This window comes from Polistes dominula, unplaced genomic scaffold (assembly GCF_049000335.1).
Source record: "Polistes dominula isolate Pdom_NZ unplaced genomic scaffold, Pdom_raw_medaka contig_82, whole genome shotgun sequence".
Lineage (NCBI taxonomy): Eukaryota > Metazoa > Arthropoda > Insecta > Hymenoptera > Vespidae > Polistes > Polistes dominula.
The window spans coordinates 6,765,324-6,784,696 of record NW_028301046.1 but is presented as its reverse complement, the minus strand read 5'-3'; the positions used below and the strand labels follow the sequence as shown (position 1 = coordinate 6,784,696).

The window sequence follows — 19,373 nt, the reverse complement described above, 5'->3', positions numbered from 1 at the left end:
TATATATATATATATATATATATATATATATATATATATATATATATAAATAAAATATTTTCTTTTTTCTTTTTAAATTATCATACGAGGAATGCGTCGATTACTTCACTCACATCATTTGGATCCGAGGTTATACAGTTCACAGATAGATGGCGAGACCATAACGTTGCAGCTAATGCAGCCATCTGGTGGACAAGAAAAGCTTAATTTCGAAATACAAGTAACCCTCCTATAACACGGTAGATAGGTTCCCAGAATATGCCGTGTTGTGTGAAACCGTGTTGTATGAGACTTTGTTTTAAGGCCATGAAGATGAAAAAAAATACTTTCCGCAACACTGTATCTTTAAGACGGCAAGCCTCGCCGCGATTGTAGAAGTACAGTGTTGTACAAAGGTTTTTTGAAAGGAAACCGTGTTATAGGATGCCGTGCTGTAAGAGGCTTCCCGCAACTTATGAATTGTGTTATAGCGAAATCGTGGTATAAGATGCTGTGTTGTAGGATGGTTACTTGTAAATAATATTTAATTTTGAAACGCAAAAATTTTTCGTAGTCTCGTATGTATAATTCTTATTCTCGAGATCGTAAATTACTTCTAAGATAAAATGTTGATCAATCTTTCTGCTTTCTCGAAGAGAAATTTATAAAATTAAAATTAAAATTAAATTTAAATGTAAATTAGCAGAGATTCTTTCTTGATCCGCGCCATTTTGTAAGACTCTCGGAGGGTTTTGAAAAAAGAATCGCACCAAAAACAAGATGCCAACGCAAGAAGAATTAGCAACTTATTAGTAAGGTAAAAATGTATAATAAGAAAAAAGTATAAATGCGGATATATTAAATTGCACATTAAAATTGCGTTGACTTCTCGAATCGATGCGCACACGTTTTAGTAAGATGTAAGTTTTGTTATATTTGTTAAAAAGGACAAACAGTTAATGTCGATGTGGGGGCGACGATAGGGACGGACGAGGATGGGATCGGATGAGGGAAGTGGTCGTAGGAAATAGGTGGGTAGGTGCGTGTAACCAATGGTATGCCTTCTTACAAGGTCGCCGTAGGTGTATGATGATGATGATAATGATGATGATGATGATGATAATGATGATAGGGGATCGTAGAGAATTTGAGATAATCAGAAAAAACTTTGAAAATCCTTTTATAAATACAATGGATCGATATTTGTGGATCGGCAAACTCTGCGACGCGTAACTCGATATTACGTCTATCCTGGTCCGCCTACAATGACTTTAAACCCTTAAAAAAAAGGTATAATAATAGTTTCGAATTATACTATATGTATATTTCTCTCATCGGTCATCGTATTTTATTGCTGCTTTACGATTCTTCGAGAATCGTACTCCAAATATCGTCAACGACCAAACGATCTTTATTATTTTCTAATATTAATAAATTTTGGAAAAAGAGATTTTTTTATATATTTATAGACAGACAGACTGACAGAAGAGATAGAGAGAGAGAGACAGAGAGAGGGAGAGAGAGAGAGAGTGAGAGAGAGAGAGAGAGAGAGAGAGTAAGAAAGAAAAAGGAAGATGAAGAAAGGAGAAAGAGAACGCACGAGACAGAGAAAGACAAATAGAGCATATTTTTTTTTTCTTTCTTTCTATTTTCTATTTTTTTTCTTCTTTCGGCGTCGCAGAGTTCGCGAGACGTTACAAAAGTTCGACGAAAATTTAAATGAAATTCGCAAACGCGCGATTCACACACTTTCTCTCTTTTTTTTTCGTCCCTATATCTTTTTTATTCGTTTATTCATGTACGAAGGAAAAAGTGATCCCGCATAAAGAACAAAAAGACGGACAGACAGACAGACAGATGATTTTCAAAAAGGTGATATTCTATTTGCGATTCATATTTGTATTATTTTTGAAACAATTAAAAGGGGAGAATTGTTCTAGCGCGCGCATGCGAATTTCTAGCGCGGGGTGAGGGGGTGAACGCTCTCCCATTTCTCGCCGGATTTGTACGTTGTGTCGTGCTCGTTTTGTGTTTGTTTTTAGTATTTTTTTTCTTTTTACTTTTTAAAAAGGTATACTTTATTCTAGGAGACAGGGTCTGGCTTGGAGAGGAGGAAGAGGAGGAGAGTGGGAGTGGGCGGGAAGGGGGTTATGGTTTAATTTTTTTAAGCGATGAACACGACGCTCCGCTCCTAAAACATCGAACGATGATCGCCGCTTCGTTGTATATATCGTATGTGTCGTATAGGAAATTTTTCGGTGATCTTTCATTAATTTTTTTCTTTTCTGTCTATTTTATATTTTCTTTTACTTTGTTTTCATTTCTTTTTTCTTTCGTTCATCGTGTTTACTTTCTTTCTTTCTTTCTTTTTTTTACAATCTTACTGTACATACACTCTCATCTCGTTTCTCCTTTTTTGTCGAAAGGATTCGAAATTATTGATTCATGAAAATATTAATTTTTACACGACTACCGAAACGGCATTCAAAGAGACGAGTTTCGCGTCATACAAATAGAAGAATAATACGAGAGTGTGTGTGTATGTTGTATGTGTGTGTGAGTGCGCGGAATAGATTTTTCTTCGATTTTTTCGGCTATAACTACCGATCTTTCGACGATCCTCGATATATTAATTTCACTTTTTTTTTGGGTTTTTATAATTAATTATTAATAACGTATTAACACAAAAGATTTTCTAACTAATCGTAAGTTGTCCATATATTATTGCGAAGTCGTCGAAAAATCGGTAGAATTTTTTTTTATATCTAACGTTTATTTTTTATCTTCGTTTCCCAATCTCTCTTTCTCTTTCTCTCCCTCTTTCTCGTTCTGTCTCTTTTATATTACATATATAAATAATGCTTAACTTTTTGTAATACTTGCGCGTGTTCTTTCTCTCTCTTTCCTCACATATACACATATAACACGCATATATATATATATATATATATATATATATACACACACACACACACACACAAACATATATATATATATTTTACAAATGCGTTCTGTTTCTTCTTTACACTCTTTCGTTCGTTCGTTCGTTTAATATTTTATTGTTTCTTTCTCTCTTTTTTATTTTTATTTTTATTCTTCGTTCATACATTCGTTTTCATGCATTCGCGTAATATTTATTATGTGCTCGAATCGACGGATTTTGTGGCGTGCCTTAAGTCGTCTGAGAAAATCCTTCATGCGAAATCATATTGCTTCGCGAATTCTGGAAAGTCTTATTTTCTTCAGCGAAAATGGCATGCGTCTAATGTCGCGTTAATGTTTGAGGTTGAGGATGGGGGGGGGGGAAGGGGTGAAGTGCGTAAAGGAGGCAAGGGAAAGTGTACGAGGGTTGGTTGAAGGAAGGGGGTTGCTTGGAACGAGATCGGTAGATGGCGCGAAAATTTTTTTTTTTCAAAGAGAGTTTACAGACATAGTATAAGTATACTTACACTAAATAGTTACTTGTCGCATTTAAAATCGTTCAATATGTTTTCATTTGCAAAGAAATCTCTCATTTTTCATTCTCTCTCTCTCTTTCTCTCTCTCTTTCTCTCTCTCTTCCTCCCTTTCTTATCTTTCGTTTATACATATATATATATATATATATATATATATATATATATATATATATGTATATATACTTTATAAACAGGAAAAACGATTAAACACCAGGACGCTGCTATTGGCTCGAAAGAAACCAAATGCTCTCCTTAAAAGTCAATACTTTGGTAGAAGAAAAAGAAGATATAGTATAATAAATATTAATATGAATTCATTTTCACACGTTTTTCTCTTTTATTTTCATTAATTATTATTATTATTAGTATTATATTATTTATTTTCTTCTCTTTCGTTTCGTTTCGTTAATTTGATAGCACGATTTTCTCTTTTTTTTTCGGGAACACTCGGTACGCGTATTTCGTTAAATTGCGTATTTTCTTAATTTTTTTTTTCTTTTCTTTTTTTTTTTTTTTAATATGACTTAAGGATGCACTTCTTCGTAAAATACAATATTCCGCATCTACATTTAGTATTATAATTCTCCCCGGAGGCTTTTTCGTCATATTAATTCATCATCTTTTCCGCAAATTTATACAATAAAATATCACAGTTCTGTTCGTACCACTCAATAATATTATATTGTTTTTTTTTATTTTTATTTTTACTTTTATTTATTTATTTATTTTTATTCTTACTCTCTCCCTTATTTTTTTCTTTACGCCGCCTACGCGAATTCGAATCTTTCTCTCTTTTTATTTCCTTCTTGCTTCTAGTTTTTTTTGTTCCTTGTATTTCTCTTATCTGTTTTGTTGTTTTATTTTTATTTTTAACTATAATAAAAATTTTTATTCTCCCTTTTTTGAAGTCTCTTTTGACATTTACCCACACGCACACGCGCTCGTACATGCATTACACGCACCCTTCACGCTCGCGTATACACGTGAATTATCATTCACGCTCCCTATTTCTTTCTCTCTCTCTCTTTCCGTCTCTTTTTTTTCATCCATTTGTTAGGTAACTTTCTTTCATTCTCTGTTTATTTTTCTCTCTCTCTCTCTGTTTTGCTCTCGCTCTCACGTACCTTTATTTAATTTCGTTTAACAGTTGTAAATCAATTTTTACCCATAAAAAAGTCGTTCTAATTATCTAGGAGAAACGTTTTTTTGTTTTTTCAAATTAACAAACATTTTTTTTTTATATTATCAAATAAATCGTGACAAAATTCGTGATCTCTCGTAAAGTGACGACGGTTTTTGCTTGGTGCAACGAACCTATGCATATGCATATATATATACATACATATATAGACACACATCTACATATGGTGTATATATACGTGTAAGTATATGTAAATATATATATTTATATTATACAGGTATTACACTTCAAATTTACTTTTTTGCAAATTAAATTCACCCGTTAGGTAGATAAAATTTTTTCTGCAATATTTTGTTCATAAATTATAGTAAAAAATATTTAATCAAATGTAAATTTATTATTAAGAAATTGAGAAAATTATTCGAACTTTCGTGATTTGAAGGGATCATCTAACACACTTCTGTTTATTGGAGAATATATTATGATAGTAAAAAAAAAAAGTAAAGTACGCCTTTCTATTGGACCAAAAAAGGTGAAAAAGGATTGAACTTGGAGTGCAAAACCTGTGTGCTCGAATGGACTCTTCGTTTTTTTTTTCTACTTCTTCTTCTTTTTCTTCTTAATTTTGTCACAATATCCTAATATCAAAAAAGTATTGCTACAAAGTAAATTTATTTATTAATTTTTTGTTAATTTCCCGTCAATAAACACATTTCTCTTTTTGTTATTATATGAGACACGATGGACGGCATCTTTTAGCGAACGTCTGGTAAACGCTTTTAAGATTGTTCAACGAGATTGTATTCATTAAAAATGGCTTTCGCTAATAGTGTCTTAAAACAACAAGAAGGACAATTGTAATAGACGGTTCGAGAATAACTTGAGAAAAAACGCGTGCCAAAGAGTTTACGAGCATAGTACGAGCAACGGTAAAATTAATAATATAATATTCATGGCGATAAAAATCGAATCATTTATTTATCGTTGGGTTTGGAAAAAAAAACAAAAAAAGAATACAAAATCAAAAGAAAGATATAAACGAAAAAAATAAATCGACCAATAAAGAGGACGTTGCTGCTCGTCGTGGCAATGATGAGGAAGGATTGAAAGAAAAAGAAATAGATCATTTTATTGTTTTTCTCTAACCATAAGAGAAAAGGGTTATGTGTGTAATTGGAATAAGGGAGAGTGTGACAGTTATGTATGTACATAATCGAATGATTATAAAATTAACCATTACAAAAGGAAATACAATTTCTACCGATTTTTACTACATTTTTGTTTACTTTCTTTTAACGTGACAGTTTATTAAACGGAATCATAATTATAATAATAATATAATAGTAATAAAATAATAATAATAATAATAATAATAATAATAATAATAATAAGTAATAAAATAATAATAATAATAATTATAATAATATTAATAATAATAATAATAATAATAATAATAATAATAATAATAGTAATAGTAATAAAATAATAATAATAATCATAATTAGAATAATAATAATAATAATAGTAATAATAATAATAATAATAATATTAATATATTTTTATTATTATTATTAATATTAATAATAATAGAATGAAACTAAGAATAGACAGAAAAAATCACATTTAAAGCGTGGGATTTTGGGTCCCGTAAAACCCCCTCCCTTTCATGACGATCTACGAACTTAACCCGGAGCACCCACCCTTTTTGTCCGTAATAAAAAATCTTGTACGCTTCCACGGTTACGTCATAACTTTCTTTCTTTCTCTCTCTCTTTTCTGTCTTATAGAACCATACGTTCATTCGCACATACATGTATCATAGTATACATACCCAACACCCACACATCTACACATATACACTCTTTCTTTCACACACGCACACATACACATCATTATCCTACACAGCATACACATACGATGATTCATGAGGGACGCACTCCCTCTCACATATATACGCGAGAGAGATACGAAAGTGTAAGAAAAGCTTAAAACGACAAGTCGTGATTGCGCATTTTTCAACAGAACAAGAAGAAAAAACAATGGCAGACGTAACGACGATAACAAAGTCCGTATAGAGTCTCTCTCTCTTTCTATTTTGCTTTCTTTTCTTTCTTTTACCCTTTTTTTCGTTTCTTTTCTAGTTATTTTTTTTTTCTATCTTTCTTTTTTATTTTTATATTTTTTTTCTCTACCGGCAGGGAAAAGAGGCGCGTGCGCCACGAAGGCGAATTTCTCGTTCTTTCTATATCTCTCTCTTTCTTTCTCTCTTGTTCTTTCTTTTTCTTTTCTACATACCTGGTACGTATGTACATACACGTACTTATGTACATAAAGAGTACATACACGATACGCTTTCGTTCTCTCTCTCTCTCTTTTATTCGCTTCCGTTCTTTTTCTCCTTCTCTTTTTTTCCATTCCAACCCTCATCCCCAACTCTATTCCCTCACCGCCTTTCCTTTCGCGCTTCCATCGAAAAAATCCTCTTTACCTTCGCATCCGACAGGATAGCCGAGTAAACTTTTTTTCCTTTTTTTTAATTTTATTTTTCCATAAACTCACAGTTTCATAATAATAACAATAATAATAATAATAATAATAATAATAATAATAATAATAATAATAATAATAATAATAATAATAATAATAATAATAATAGTAATAATAATAATAATAATGGTAATAATAATGGTAATAATAATAATAATAATAATAATAATAATAATAATAATAGCAACAATAATAATAATAATAGTAATGGTAATAGTATATAATAAAAAAGAAGACAGAAAAAACAGAAGAAAAAAAATTATAAGTAAACGAGAGTAGTTGATATTTAAAAAAATATGTGTTGCATTACGAGTGCTAAAGAGAAACGAAAAATATATTGGCGCGAGAGAAAGGATAAATAAAAAAAAAGAAAAGAAATAAAATAATGATATACAAAAAAAGAAAAAAAAGAAGAAAATATAAAAAAATAAAAAAAAATCGTTCTTGCAGATGTGTAGGATGATAATTTCTATATATATTTTTTCTATTTTTTCTTTTCCTTTTCCATTTTGTTAATTTTTTTATTATTCATTAGATTCTCTGCTCGAGAATCCTGTCGATTACACAGAGACAATAGCACATGGAATGGAAGCCGCGAGGAGGCGGATCACAAGCACGAGCACGAGTACGAGCACGAGCACGCAGTCAATGATATTTTTTTTAACAAGAAAATTACTTACTTCATAATATTTATATTCCTATCTCATTTTCTTTTTCTTTCAATTTCTATTATACGAATATATATATTTTTGCGCGCGCAACACACACACACACACACATTAAACATGCTTGTAGGTCCTTTCCTTTACTTTCGTCTGTCCCTTTCTCATTCTCATTCTTTCATTCTCATTCTCTCTCTCTCTTTCATACTTCTTGATAACGAGAAATATAGTCACAAAAGAGAGGGTGAAATAGTTTCATTCTTTTTCTTTTATGTTTGCTTTTTTTTTTTATTCTAAAAGGAAAGGGGTAAGAAAATATTTGTTTTTAGTTTTGGAAGAGACCCAAGAGAAAAAGTAAGTTTCTTCGTTTGTGAATGATAAAGGCGATAACAATTCACTGCGAAAATTACAATTCGCATTTCATATCTCAAAATCTCTCAAGTAACTTTCCTTTTAATCTCTCTCTCTCTCTCTTTATGTCTCTCTCTTTCTCTCTTTCATACAAAAAAAGGGATTTTCTTTAATTTTTACATTCATTCACTCATTCACTAATTCACTCTTTCTCTCTCAATCTTTATAAAGAGCTCTAGATAACAATCCATTCTCTTTGTTTTGTTTTTATATTCATTCATTCATTCACTTACTCTCTCTTTTCTTTCTTTTTCTCTCTCCTTTTTTTCTATCATTCAATCACGTTAAACAAGGTACTTAGAATATCTCGAGTAAAGTCTATATTCTTCTTTTTTTAACTTACACACCTACCACATATTATTCAATAACTCGATCAATTAATTAATAATTAATTAATATAATATTCATTTTATTTATTTATTTTTTTAATATCTATGTAATATATATATATACATTCATATGTATACATACATATATATGTAGTGATATACACATATATACATATGTGCGCATATATATTTGTATATATTTATATAATTGCTATATACAAGGAGATCCTCCATACCATTTGCTCCTTTATTATTATGTGGGACATTTTTTTCTACGCGCGTTTTGTATGTATATTTTATCTACCTATACTCCCAATTATTAAAACCCTCTTTTTATATTTTTTCTCTCCTCCTCCTTTTCCTCTTCTTGTTCTTCTTTTCTTTTCCTTTCTTTCTTTCTTTCTAATTTTTTTCTCTTTTCTATTTTCTTTGTAATTCCCTCATCCCTTAAACTGCTATATTTCTTCTCACTATTTTAATCTATTCTCGTTTTTTTCTTTTGTTTTATTACTCACATATATATTATTCATTTCCCTCGTCGATAAAAAAAATCCCTTCAAAAAGATTATTTCTCTCGTACTAACTAATTCAATTTTTGCTCTTATTTAGATTTTCTTATAGAAAAATGATCTATTTCATTTTTGACCTATCTAACTCTCTTTCTCTCTTTAACAAATTCTCTTCACATCAAAATTAGAAAAATACAAAAAAATCTATGAAATAAGCCAATTCTCATCAAAAGTTCGCTAATCGTTCCTATAGATCATTATGATCACGTTGGACCTTCATAATTCTAATTTTCATTCTTCCACTCTCTCTTTCTTTCTCTTTCTCTTTCTCTTTTTCTCTCTCTCTCTCTCTCTCTCTCTCTCTCTCGTCTCTCATGCTATTATATTTTCCGAAAAGTTCCTTAGTTTATTTTACTTTATCAATTTTCTCGCTCGCTCGTTCAATTTTCTTTTCCTTTATTTCAACATATATATTTGATAGTGCATACCTTATCGATTGCAAGTTAAATAACGAGAAAAAGGAAAATATATATATGTATAAAGAGAGAGAAGGAGAAAGACGGAAATAAAAGTAAAAATACTAAAAGGTAAACAAAAAAGGAACGTGAATGAAAAGTATATTGTAATCGAAGTACCTTTTTTTTCTGAAGTGCTACACGCTTTCACATATATACATACATACATACATACGTAGATATGTATATACGTATATATATATACATATATGCATATACATATATGTATATTATATATACATATACCTATATATGAGTCCGCTTTTTAACAGATGAAATTAACTTTCGTGTTAGCTCGATCACGAATATTAACTTTTGGCGTGTGCGCGTGTGAACGACGTACAACTCGCGATATGAAGGATAATTAGCAAAAAAATGTTACGCATTTAACGAAATAAACTGCACGTATTACGTGTATACACACACGCACGCATATATACACACTCGCGTGTATCACAAATCGTGCGAATGGACGAATTCTAGAAAAACTGAGAGAGAGAGAGAGAGAGAGAGAGAAAGAGAGAGAGGAGGAGAAAGAAAGAGAGAGAAGAGAAGAAAAGAAGAGACCGAGATGGGGTTACACGTGTATGTGATAATGCACGCGTATTATGTGTGGGAGGAAGAATGGTTGAGTGTGAAAAACGAAAAACGAGAGAGAGAGAGAAAGTGAGAGAATATATAAGCAAATGCGCGCACGCGTGATAAACGAAAAAGAAATGATTTAGAGTAGGTCGACATTGCCGCGAATATTATGTGAGAATAGAGACTATGAAAAAAATGAGAATAGCAAAATAGAGGATGGAGGAGAAAATAGCAGTTCTCCTTTTGGATGGATTAAAAAGAGATCAAATGAAAAGAAAAAAAAAAGGAATGTAATATTTATGTATATGTACATAGATATTATTTTTGAGAGAAAAGAGGGTTATAAGGAACAACATTTTGCGAAATTAAAAGTAAAACTTAAATGTAAATATATAGAACGCAGTCGGAGGAAAAAAAGTATAAGAGATTAAGGAAACAAAAAAAATTAGCAAAGAAATTTTAGGAAATGGCCAATGGAAAAGGATTGACCTGGTCCTTAATATCGATTTAATTCCGCAATCAGACAATTGTGACAATAATCATAAAAAAAGAGAACAAGGATAAAAATAAGAATAAGAATAAGAATAAGTATAAGAATAAGTATAAGAATACGAATAAGAATAAGAATAAAAATAAGAATAAGAATAAGAATAAGATAAGAAGATGATGGATAGAAGAAAAAGAAGAGTAGTTTGAACAAGATAAATTTCCCTAGCGTCTAATCCCGCTGTAATCGACAGAAACAGTGATTACTGTTTCTCCTTGAGTCCTCCGAGAAGCGCGTGGCTTTCCATGGTGGCGTTGAGACTACTCAGGTTTCCGAGATTACCGATGTTGCTGAGGTTCCCGAGATTGCCAAGATTCGGCTGATGAGCATAATTCCTGATCTGGTGAAGGCTGATCAGCTGGTTAGGGAAGGAGGTGGCGTTCTGGTTGCTCGTCGTCCCGGGCGTGACGCCCGAGGAGGACGAAGTGGGCGAGGATTTTTGCGTAGAATTGAAGGCCTCGTATAGGTAAGGCCTCGAGGCCGGATGATGACTGGCGGGATAATGAAGATGATTAAGGGGATTGAGGGGATGCTGCATCGAAGATATCGAGTTTATCGAGATCGAGGATATCGGTGTAAAGGCCGAGCTACTGTTCGGATGATGATTCCCTGCAGGTCCGGGCTGAGGCGTCTGCTGCCTCGAGTCGTTCTCTATGGACTCGGCGGTGCGGTGCCCGTGGCCAGGTAAAAGCATCTCCGGGTTCTGATTCTGATGGTATTCGGCGTGGTGATGTGGCAGCCGTTCGTGGAGATCGCCGATAACCGAGTCCGGACTCATCTTCGGCCAATAATGATCCTGATGATGGGCGGCCATCGCGTGAATCGACGGCCTTAGACCGGTGCCAATGATAGGTGGTCTTTTATCGGTTCTCTCCGCGTGCTTCTGCATGTGCTTCGCCAGGTAGGTCTCTTGGGTATAACTCTTGCCGCAGTACTGGCAGATGTGCGTCTTCAAGTGCTTCGATTCCTTGTGCTTCGGTATGTGCTCGAGGAGGCTGGGCTCGTCGGAGAAGCACTTGTAACAGGAGTTGCATTTGTAAGGCTTGTCGGTTTGGTGGCACCTAGAGTGACTCTGGAGGTTGCTCAGCTGACTGAACGCCTTCGTACACCCTGGATGCCGGCACTTGTACGGCTTGTCGCCGGTGTGCGTGCGTATGTGCTGCTGTAGGTGGCTCAGCTGTGTGAACTTCCGCTGACAGATCTCGCAGCGGTACGGCTTGATGCCGAGGTGGATCCTCGTGTGCTGCGACAGGTAAGACGAGTTTGCGAACGCCTTCGAACACTGGTTGCATTTGTACGGCTTAGCCTCGCGCATGTGCATCTGCGTATGGAGCTGCAGGTCTGCTTTGCTCCCGAAGATCTGCAACAAAAAGTTAAACTTACATACATCGATCTCTCGATAATAGCTATGTATCTCTAAATAAAGCCGTTCGATCTTGTACTTTGTAGCTAGCGTAGCGAGAGCAACGTCAGCAGTTGGGAGAGGCTGACCTTGTCTATCACTACCTAGCCTCGGGCCATTCTCGTCTGACTGGCTACTGTTGCTCGGACATTTGCTCTCTCTCCCCACCTCACCTCACCCCTCCCATCTCCTTCTCTTCCTCTTGCGTCGAACGGTAACGCTTTAATCGGTTTTTCTCTTCGCCTTCCCTTCTATTCGTCAAACAGGAAAAGAAGCTAGCAGCAACAGAATATTTCTAACCTCTCGTCATTCGTTCCGACGTATCTTCTTTTTCACGAAATTCGACGATTATCAAAGAAACAAAGAACTTTCGAATGGAGGACACGCGAGACAGGAGAACTGTCAGGAAAGACACAGGGGAAAAGAGACTAGCAACTTGATTCGCTGGCGCCAAGAGCAGGCAGGCAGCTCCTTGTTCTGAAATCATTACGTAAATCGACGAGTTCCTTTCGTGGATCGTTTTAGAATCGCCACGCCCGAGGATCCAGGACAAGTTGAATCCTTCGTTGGACGACCTTCGAGCGGAAGACGTTTCCTTTCTCTCTCTCTCTATCTTTCTCTCTCTCTCTTTATTTCTATTTCTCATGTTCGTTTCGTTCCTCGAAAGTAATCGAAACGAATTTCGCTATACCGAAGCGTCAGTCTCGTAATTTATGCAACGTTATCGGAGCAGCAACGTCGACGTATCGGTGATGATCATTATCGATTCAAGTCGATTAAAATAAAATGCAATTTGGTATGGTTTCGTTAATTAGTACCGACCGATCTTATCTCAAAGCGAATAAAATAATTCGATGATGATTCTTCATTTTGGTAAGGAAAATAGAGACAGATAGATATATAAAATAAAGAAGAAGATTTATATTCGAAATGATTGCCAAAATAATTCGTCAAATTTTTTTCTGCAGATGACGAATTCTACGAGACGTCGCGTTATGAATGATATACGACGACTATTCCTCATTAACCGTCTGTGACTATTCTAGAACGAATAAAATTAAAAATGATACGACGCCAAAGATCGAGAATCGATTGTGAATGTTACTTCGACAGCTGACTCTAAGCGTCCTTTAACGGACCGGTACAAACATTTTTTATTTCCTCCTTTCGAAACGTGTCCTTGCCGGTGTCAAGTTCGCACTCTGCCCACGTAACTCGATAGTCTTTTCGCTCTCCTGCGTAGCGAAAGGAGAGAGAAAAAGAAAGAAAGAGAGAGAGAGAAAGAGATACGCGAATGGAGAAAATATCGAAATGAATTAATCAAAGATTTATTTTATAATAATTTATCAAACTAATCGTGAGATATCGAATTGTTGAATAAAAATAGATAATATGAGTATGAAATAAAATGTCAAGAGGACTATCAATTATTGATGACGTTTCTTTCTCTTTTTCTCTTTTGGGTTTCTTTTTTTGACAAATAATTATTATTCGAAATAAAACGGATTATAATTGCAAGTAGACGAAAGAAAGAAACGGACGAGCAGAGAAATTTTCTAAATTTATTTTATTCATTAATATTGTCGGTCTGGCAGGAAATATAGTAAATACGTATACTTTCATCGACTTAAATCACGTTGGCATGACCGATTGCCGGACCACTCAAGGCTGGATGCAAATTACGCGTCAGTGGCTACAAATTGACGCGCTTTTAATCGATAGGAGACTTTTTGTTTGCTCTCGGGGGGCCAGTTTTGTGCTGGATTCACAAATCGAACGATTTCTCGACTTTTTTCGTAATTTTTCGTTCGCAATCATTTTGCTATTCTATTTTATTCTACCAACAAATTCAAACGTTATTCCGAAAATAACGATCTAAGTTAAAGAGAAATCAATTCGAAAAGTTGACAGAAGAAATCTAACGAAACTTAAAGACCATTATGGATAATAATAATAATAATAATAATAATAATAATAATAATAATAATAATAATAATAATAATAATAATAATAATAATAAAGTATGACAGTAAATGAAGAAATCACACACATCACGTATATTTAATTGCGAAAGATGCCTCTTTCCTGCAATTTCTGATTAATCTACGTCAATTTAGTGATGCGGGTGCCGCATTAGAGAAAACTATTATTTTATTCTCAATCAATACGAAATCGTTGAAGAAATTTTTATTCATAGATTTTTATAACTTGTCGCAACATATTTTTGTTTTTTCGTGTTTTTTTTTCGATTAACGAAAAGTACTGCATTTTTGCGAAGAGATTTTCGAAATAATACATCTGTTTATTCGAATTCAAACCGAAGACCAAAGTTTTCTTTCTCTCGTAACGATTTTTGACGTTGATATCTTGCTAGATCTTTTGCTGGCTCACTTGATAGTTAAGTTAGCCCGAGGCTAGAGCTCGTAAATTCAATTTAAATATTCGACCTTAATGACCATCCATCAGACACCAACTAAGAAGAACTTAGTAGCTGTCCATGATCGAAGGAGAGTTAGTATGAGCTTTGGTGTTTATGCTGTCAAAGAAATCCGACGTGAGTCTTCCAAGTTTTTCTCATCAACGTTATACGAGAAAGAGCCTATACTTATATACTTAACGAGAACGAAATCTTACATACATACGTACAGTTCGAACGCGTAGTTTATGAATTTCGAAATGAATATATCATTACTTCTCGAGAGAGAACTTACTTGGGAAGATTTCTTTTTTTCATTCTTTTTTTTTTAAATATTGAGAGAATTATAATAACTCGTAGAAACTGGAAATTATCTGGGAATTTTAAAATAAGTTAAGGAATAGGCCATTAAAAAAATAAAAAAATAAAAACTGTACGATTCCGTACTCTCTTCAACACCCATAATATATATTATTATTTTTTAGTGAAATACCATCGAATATAATATTATTCGATTGAAGAAAAAAGCGTTATTTTAATCATCGATTTTTTTCAATGAAAAAGAGAGAGAAGAAGAGAGTATGTTATCAAAGGGTTATACTCAATCATAAAACGCGGAGTTATTTAACGAATAATATACAATCCTTTCGACTGGCATCGTTTACTATTAATCTCTCAGAGACAAACAATTCCTGGCTGGGAATTTGAAAGCGTGACAACCTGTTGATAGAATGTCGCGTGCCAAACATCTGCGTGACGGAATAGACTATGAAAGAGAGAGAGAGAGAAAGAGAGAAGGGTTTTCAAATCAACAAGAAAAAGAGCGAACGAGATAATTGTGCTAGGAGAGTCTGTGCAGAGGGTTGAAAATTGCGAAGATCCTTTGCCAGGATAACGTCGTTTTTGTGAATTTATTACCTTTTGAAATTTGTGCCTTTTTCTTCTTCTTCTTCTTCTTCGAAATATCGCGGTATTAAAAAGTTCTTTTTTTAGCTTCTAACGTTTTGATTTAAAATCTTATGATAAATATTAAAAGAATTATAGGGATTTTGCTATAATAACTTTTGATAAATTTAGGGATACAAAGTTACTCGTACTTATTTTTTGTTGTTATTGTTGTTAATTCGGCTCAGAGAATTTCTGGACACCCGCGAGAATAATAAAAAGAATAAAAAGAAAAAGAAAAGAAGAAGAAAAGAAGAAGAAGAATAAGAATAAGAAGAAGGAGAGAGGGTCTTAACGTTAGAGTGGATTAGGGCACAGCATAGGGTCAAAACGATGAAAGGTCCCTGATTTTAACCGAGAAATTGCCAAAGGCTCGTCTTACGAAGAATCGAAGATTAGCGGGATACAGAAGGACAGCTTTGAAAACGTAGACGTAAATTCAAAAAGGCACTTACGTTCTTGAGAAAAATACCATAAGTTTTACCAGGCCCCCACGCATCATCGATCATCCATGATCGACGTTACGTCTACGAAAACTTTTCACCCCCTCCCTCTTGTTATTTTTCTACTGGAAGATGCAAAGACGGTCGAGTCTTTTTTTCCCCTCAGATATTACTCTTTTCTTTTTTTTGTTCATCCTTAAGCCATATTTTTATTTTAACTTTTTTCTTACATATTATATATATGTAATAACAAAAGATTTGACGTTTCACATTGTTTTTTTTTAAATCTTTTTTATATATACTTCAGTCGACATTTTTTCTTCACATTGAAGATATTTAGTTGTAATTATGGAAGGTAGAGATAAGGAGTAAAATCTCTTATGGAAGAAAATGTGAAAAAGTGTCCAGCGTTTTCTGTCAATAACAGTTCAAAAACCTTCCAGAATGGCGCTGGTGTAGACACTTGGTATGGTATGAATGTAGCAATTGTAAATGTATTGTAATTGTTTATTTCTCAATCCTACTCTAATAATATTTGGCGCTTCCTTTAAAATTTACCATGATGCTAATGTGGCGCCACTTCAATTGGTTCGATTTCGACGGACACTTTTCATATACAGAGATGTTACTCCTTACCTCTACCCTCCATAGTTGTAATAAAAGGAAAGTGACTAAGCTAATTCTTGTTTCTCGTAATGCCGGAGATATGCGATTTAGCAGAACGTCGTTGTGCAACTGAAAGCGTCTCGGTTGACAGGTTTTCAAAGCATCGTTCTACAATCATTACCAGTTGTTAACATTCTAAACCAGTGTGGATGTTATAATGATACGCGGCCATTATATGCGAAAGTGAAAAGAGCAAACGAGTTTCGTACTGCATTTACCGTAATCGATGAAACTGACATAAGTGGTAAATACTTTGGAGCAAAGTGGCTACACTTTTTCAATGCTGATCTTATTGATCTTTTGGTAATCGTGTTACTCGAAACGTTTTCTCAAAGTGCTATACCGTTATACGCACTTATTATGATATTCCGATATCATATTAAATGCAAAAACACGATCTGTAAGATATAAAATGATAAATATTTGAACGATAAAAGATGAACCATAAGAATTGATGAAAAATAACGATTCTCGGATTAATCGTGGATTAATTGAATAAAATTTCTGTTAAGTACAAATATTTCAAATCTTTTAAAAAATATTTTTACAGAAAAAAATGTATGTATAAACGATAAACGAAGATAATTACATCTTAACTAGATTAATTGAACACAAAAAAATGTTAGTACGATAAAGTCGATAAAATCATTTTTCCCGCGTAAATGATATCCGCGTTAGTTTCGTTTGGTAAAATACACGTACATACGTTTGACGTTAATTACGTGTCAAACTATGCGTGCAAATCAAGTATCTCGAATTTCTAGTTTCTCCATTAAGAATATTTAAATGGGCGTTTGAGAAAACCTTTGAAACATATAAATATCTGACGAACACTTTTCGAATTAATCTTACTCGGTAATTGCGAAGAAAAATTTTTATGAGAATCCAGTTTTTTTTCATAGTATAGTTTTAAGTATAATATTTACGTATGTATTACATCAAACGATTAATATATTAAGATAATCTTTGAAATCATTATAATAATCTTCGTCAAATTTTCATAAGGAAATAAGAGAAAGAGTGAGAGAATGAGAATGAGAGAGAAAAAAAGGGGATACACTATAGAGTACTTGATTTCCCATCAGGCGATTTAGATGAATACGATTGTCGTATGGAAAAACGATGCCATCTTTCTTCCATTCATTCTTTTTCACCCTTTGCCTTTGCTTACCTACCCTTACCAAAGATAGAAGGAAAATTAGGGAGAGAAGAAGAATAAGGGAAGAGGAAGAGAACACGGCTATATGTAGGGTCTGTCTGTCTCTACGTAGGGTCCCACGTGCACGAAAAAATTAGAAAAAGGGTCGTGGTGTCTCTCTTTCTCGTGTTTAGGGACGAGAACGTGTAAATAGAGATCCTTCCTGATTCTGTGGTGACGCTTTGTGGGTCTTTCGTCGAGGAGGTAGTAGCTTTATAGATCATTGTCATTATCATTGTTAGGGTAAAGAAATCTCTATGATCTACGAGAAACAAAACTAGAATGCTATTATAAAATAAAAAATCTACTAAACTCAGTGAGAGGATTATTTTTTTGGAGTCATTGGACTTAAATCATTAGAATATAATCGAATATTAAATGTAAACGTATATATGCATATAACAAAATATATTAAACGTTTCATTTTTTTTTGTTACGACAATGAAATGCTTGGTATTTTTTTATTTTTGATAATATTCTGAATGTGATAATGGTATATACACCGTGACGATTCGATTGGAATGAACGAAATCTATTTCTTCAAGACGATAGAAAATAAAGAAATAATAAGAATAAAGAAATATGTATGTAAGAAAGTCGATCTTTATCGTAAAAATTTTATTCTCCACGAGAGAGAAAGAGAAAAAGGAAAGGCCATCGATCTCGTATTTCTCCTTTCCGTCAATCTTTTTCTTTTCTTTTTTTTTTCTTTTTCTCTTCACTTATTTCGAACGGTAGGGAGGTTATCGCGATGATGCGAAATAGAATAACAAGAGTGATAGAAGAGAAAGATCATAAAATGTTGAAACTAAGAGGTGGAGAAGAATCTTGACGTTGGAATGTCCAACTTTTTTTTCAAGCAATTAATAAATATAGCTTAGTTTCTTTCTTCTTCGACGAATTTAATGGTTCAAAAAGGAGCAAGAATAATGAGAATAACAGATGTTACCGAGTTCGTTATTATAGTACAACCAAATGGGCACCTATTTTCCTCCCATCCGTGGTATTCGGTAATATAATTTCTATAAATGCACACTCTTACAAGGCATTCGATTCATCAAAATAAAATAAACATTTTTTTGTTTCGCTATTCAGAATTCTTTCGTTATATCGGAAAAAAAGTCCAATCAAAATGAGGAAGTTCCTTGCATTCTAACAATTACATTTCCAATATTGTACAAGACAAAAATCATCAATTGGTTTCGAACAATTCTATATTCTTCAAACACATATTTATACACACGGTGGAACAAAAAAATACTTAAAATTAATGTTTTTGTTCTTCTCTCTTTTTTTTTAGATTGTTTAATATAAGCTTTGGGTTCATTGGGAAGAAAAAAGAAAAAAAAACACGAATGATAAGAATTCGTGTATAAAAGCACGATGATGAAAAAAGGTCAATGACTTAGAAATGATCGTCCCTTTTGCCCTCAGAAATTATTGTTTTGTTCTAGTTTCGCTTTAATCTAGCTGCTCTTTCCCATTGCGCTCGTTTGCGATAACAATATTAAAGCTTATTCACTAGGCTTAGCTTATTATGGGGGAGGGGAAAAAACGCAGGGAATTCAATGTTCTTCGCGTAACCATTTTCATGAGTTTCGATCGGAGAAAATAAAGATATAT

At 33.4% G+C, this 19,373-nt stretch overlaps 1 protein-coding gene across 3 annotated transcripts in view; it reads right to left on the bottom strand.

The window, feature by feature from the left end:
- Positions 1-887: 887 nt before the first annotated feature.
- LOC107068165 (zinc finger protein rotund) overlaps positions 888-19,373 on the bottom strand; it is a 177,365-nt gene continuing 158,879 nt past the window's right edge. For all 3 annotated transcript variants that reach the window (XM_089175335.1, XM_089175333.1, XM_089175334.1), the window contains exon 6: positions 888-12,040. In XM_089175335.1, the coding sequence (XP_089031461.1) occupies positions 10,883-12,040 (1,158 nt within the window). In that variant the 3' untranslated portion in view covers positions 888-10,882. The remainder of the gene's footprint in view (positions 12,041-19,373) is intronic.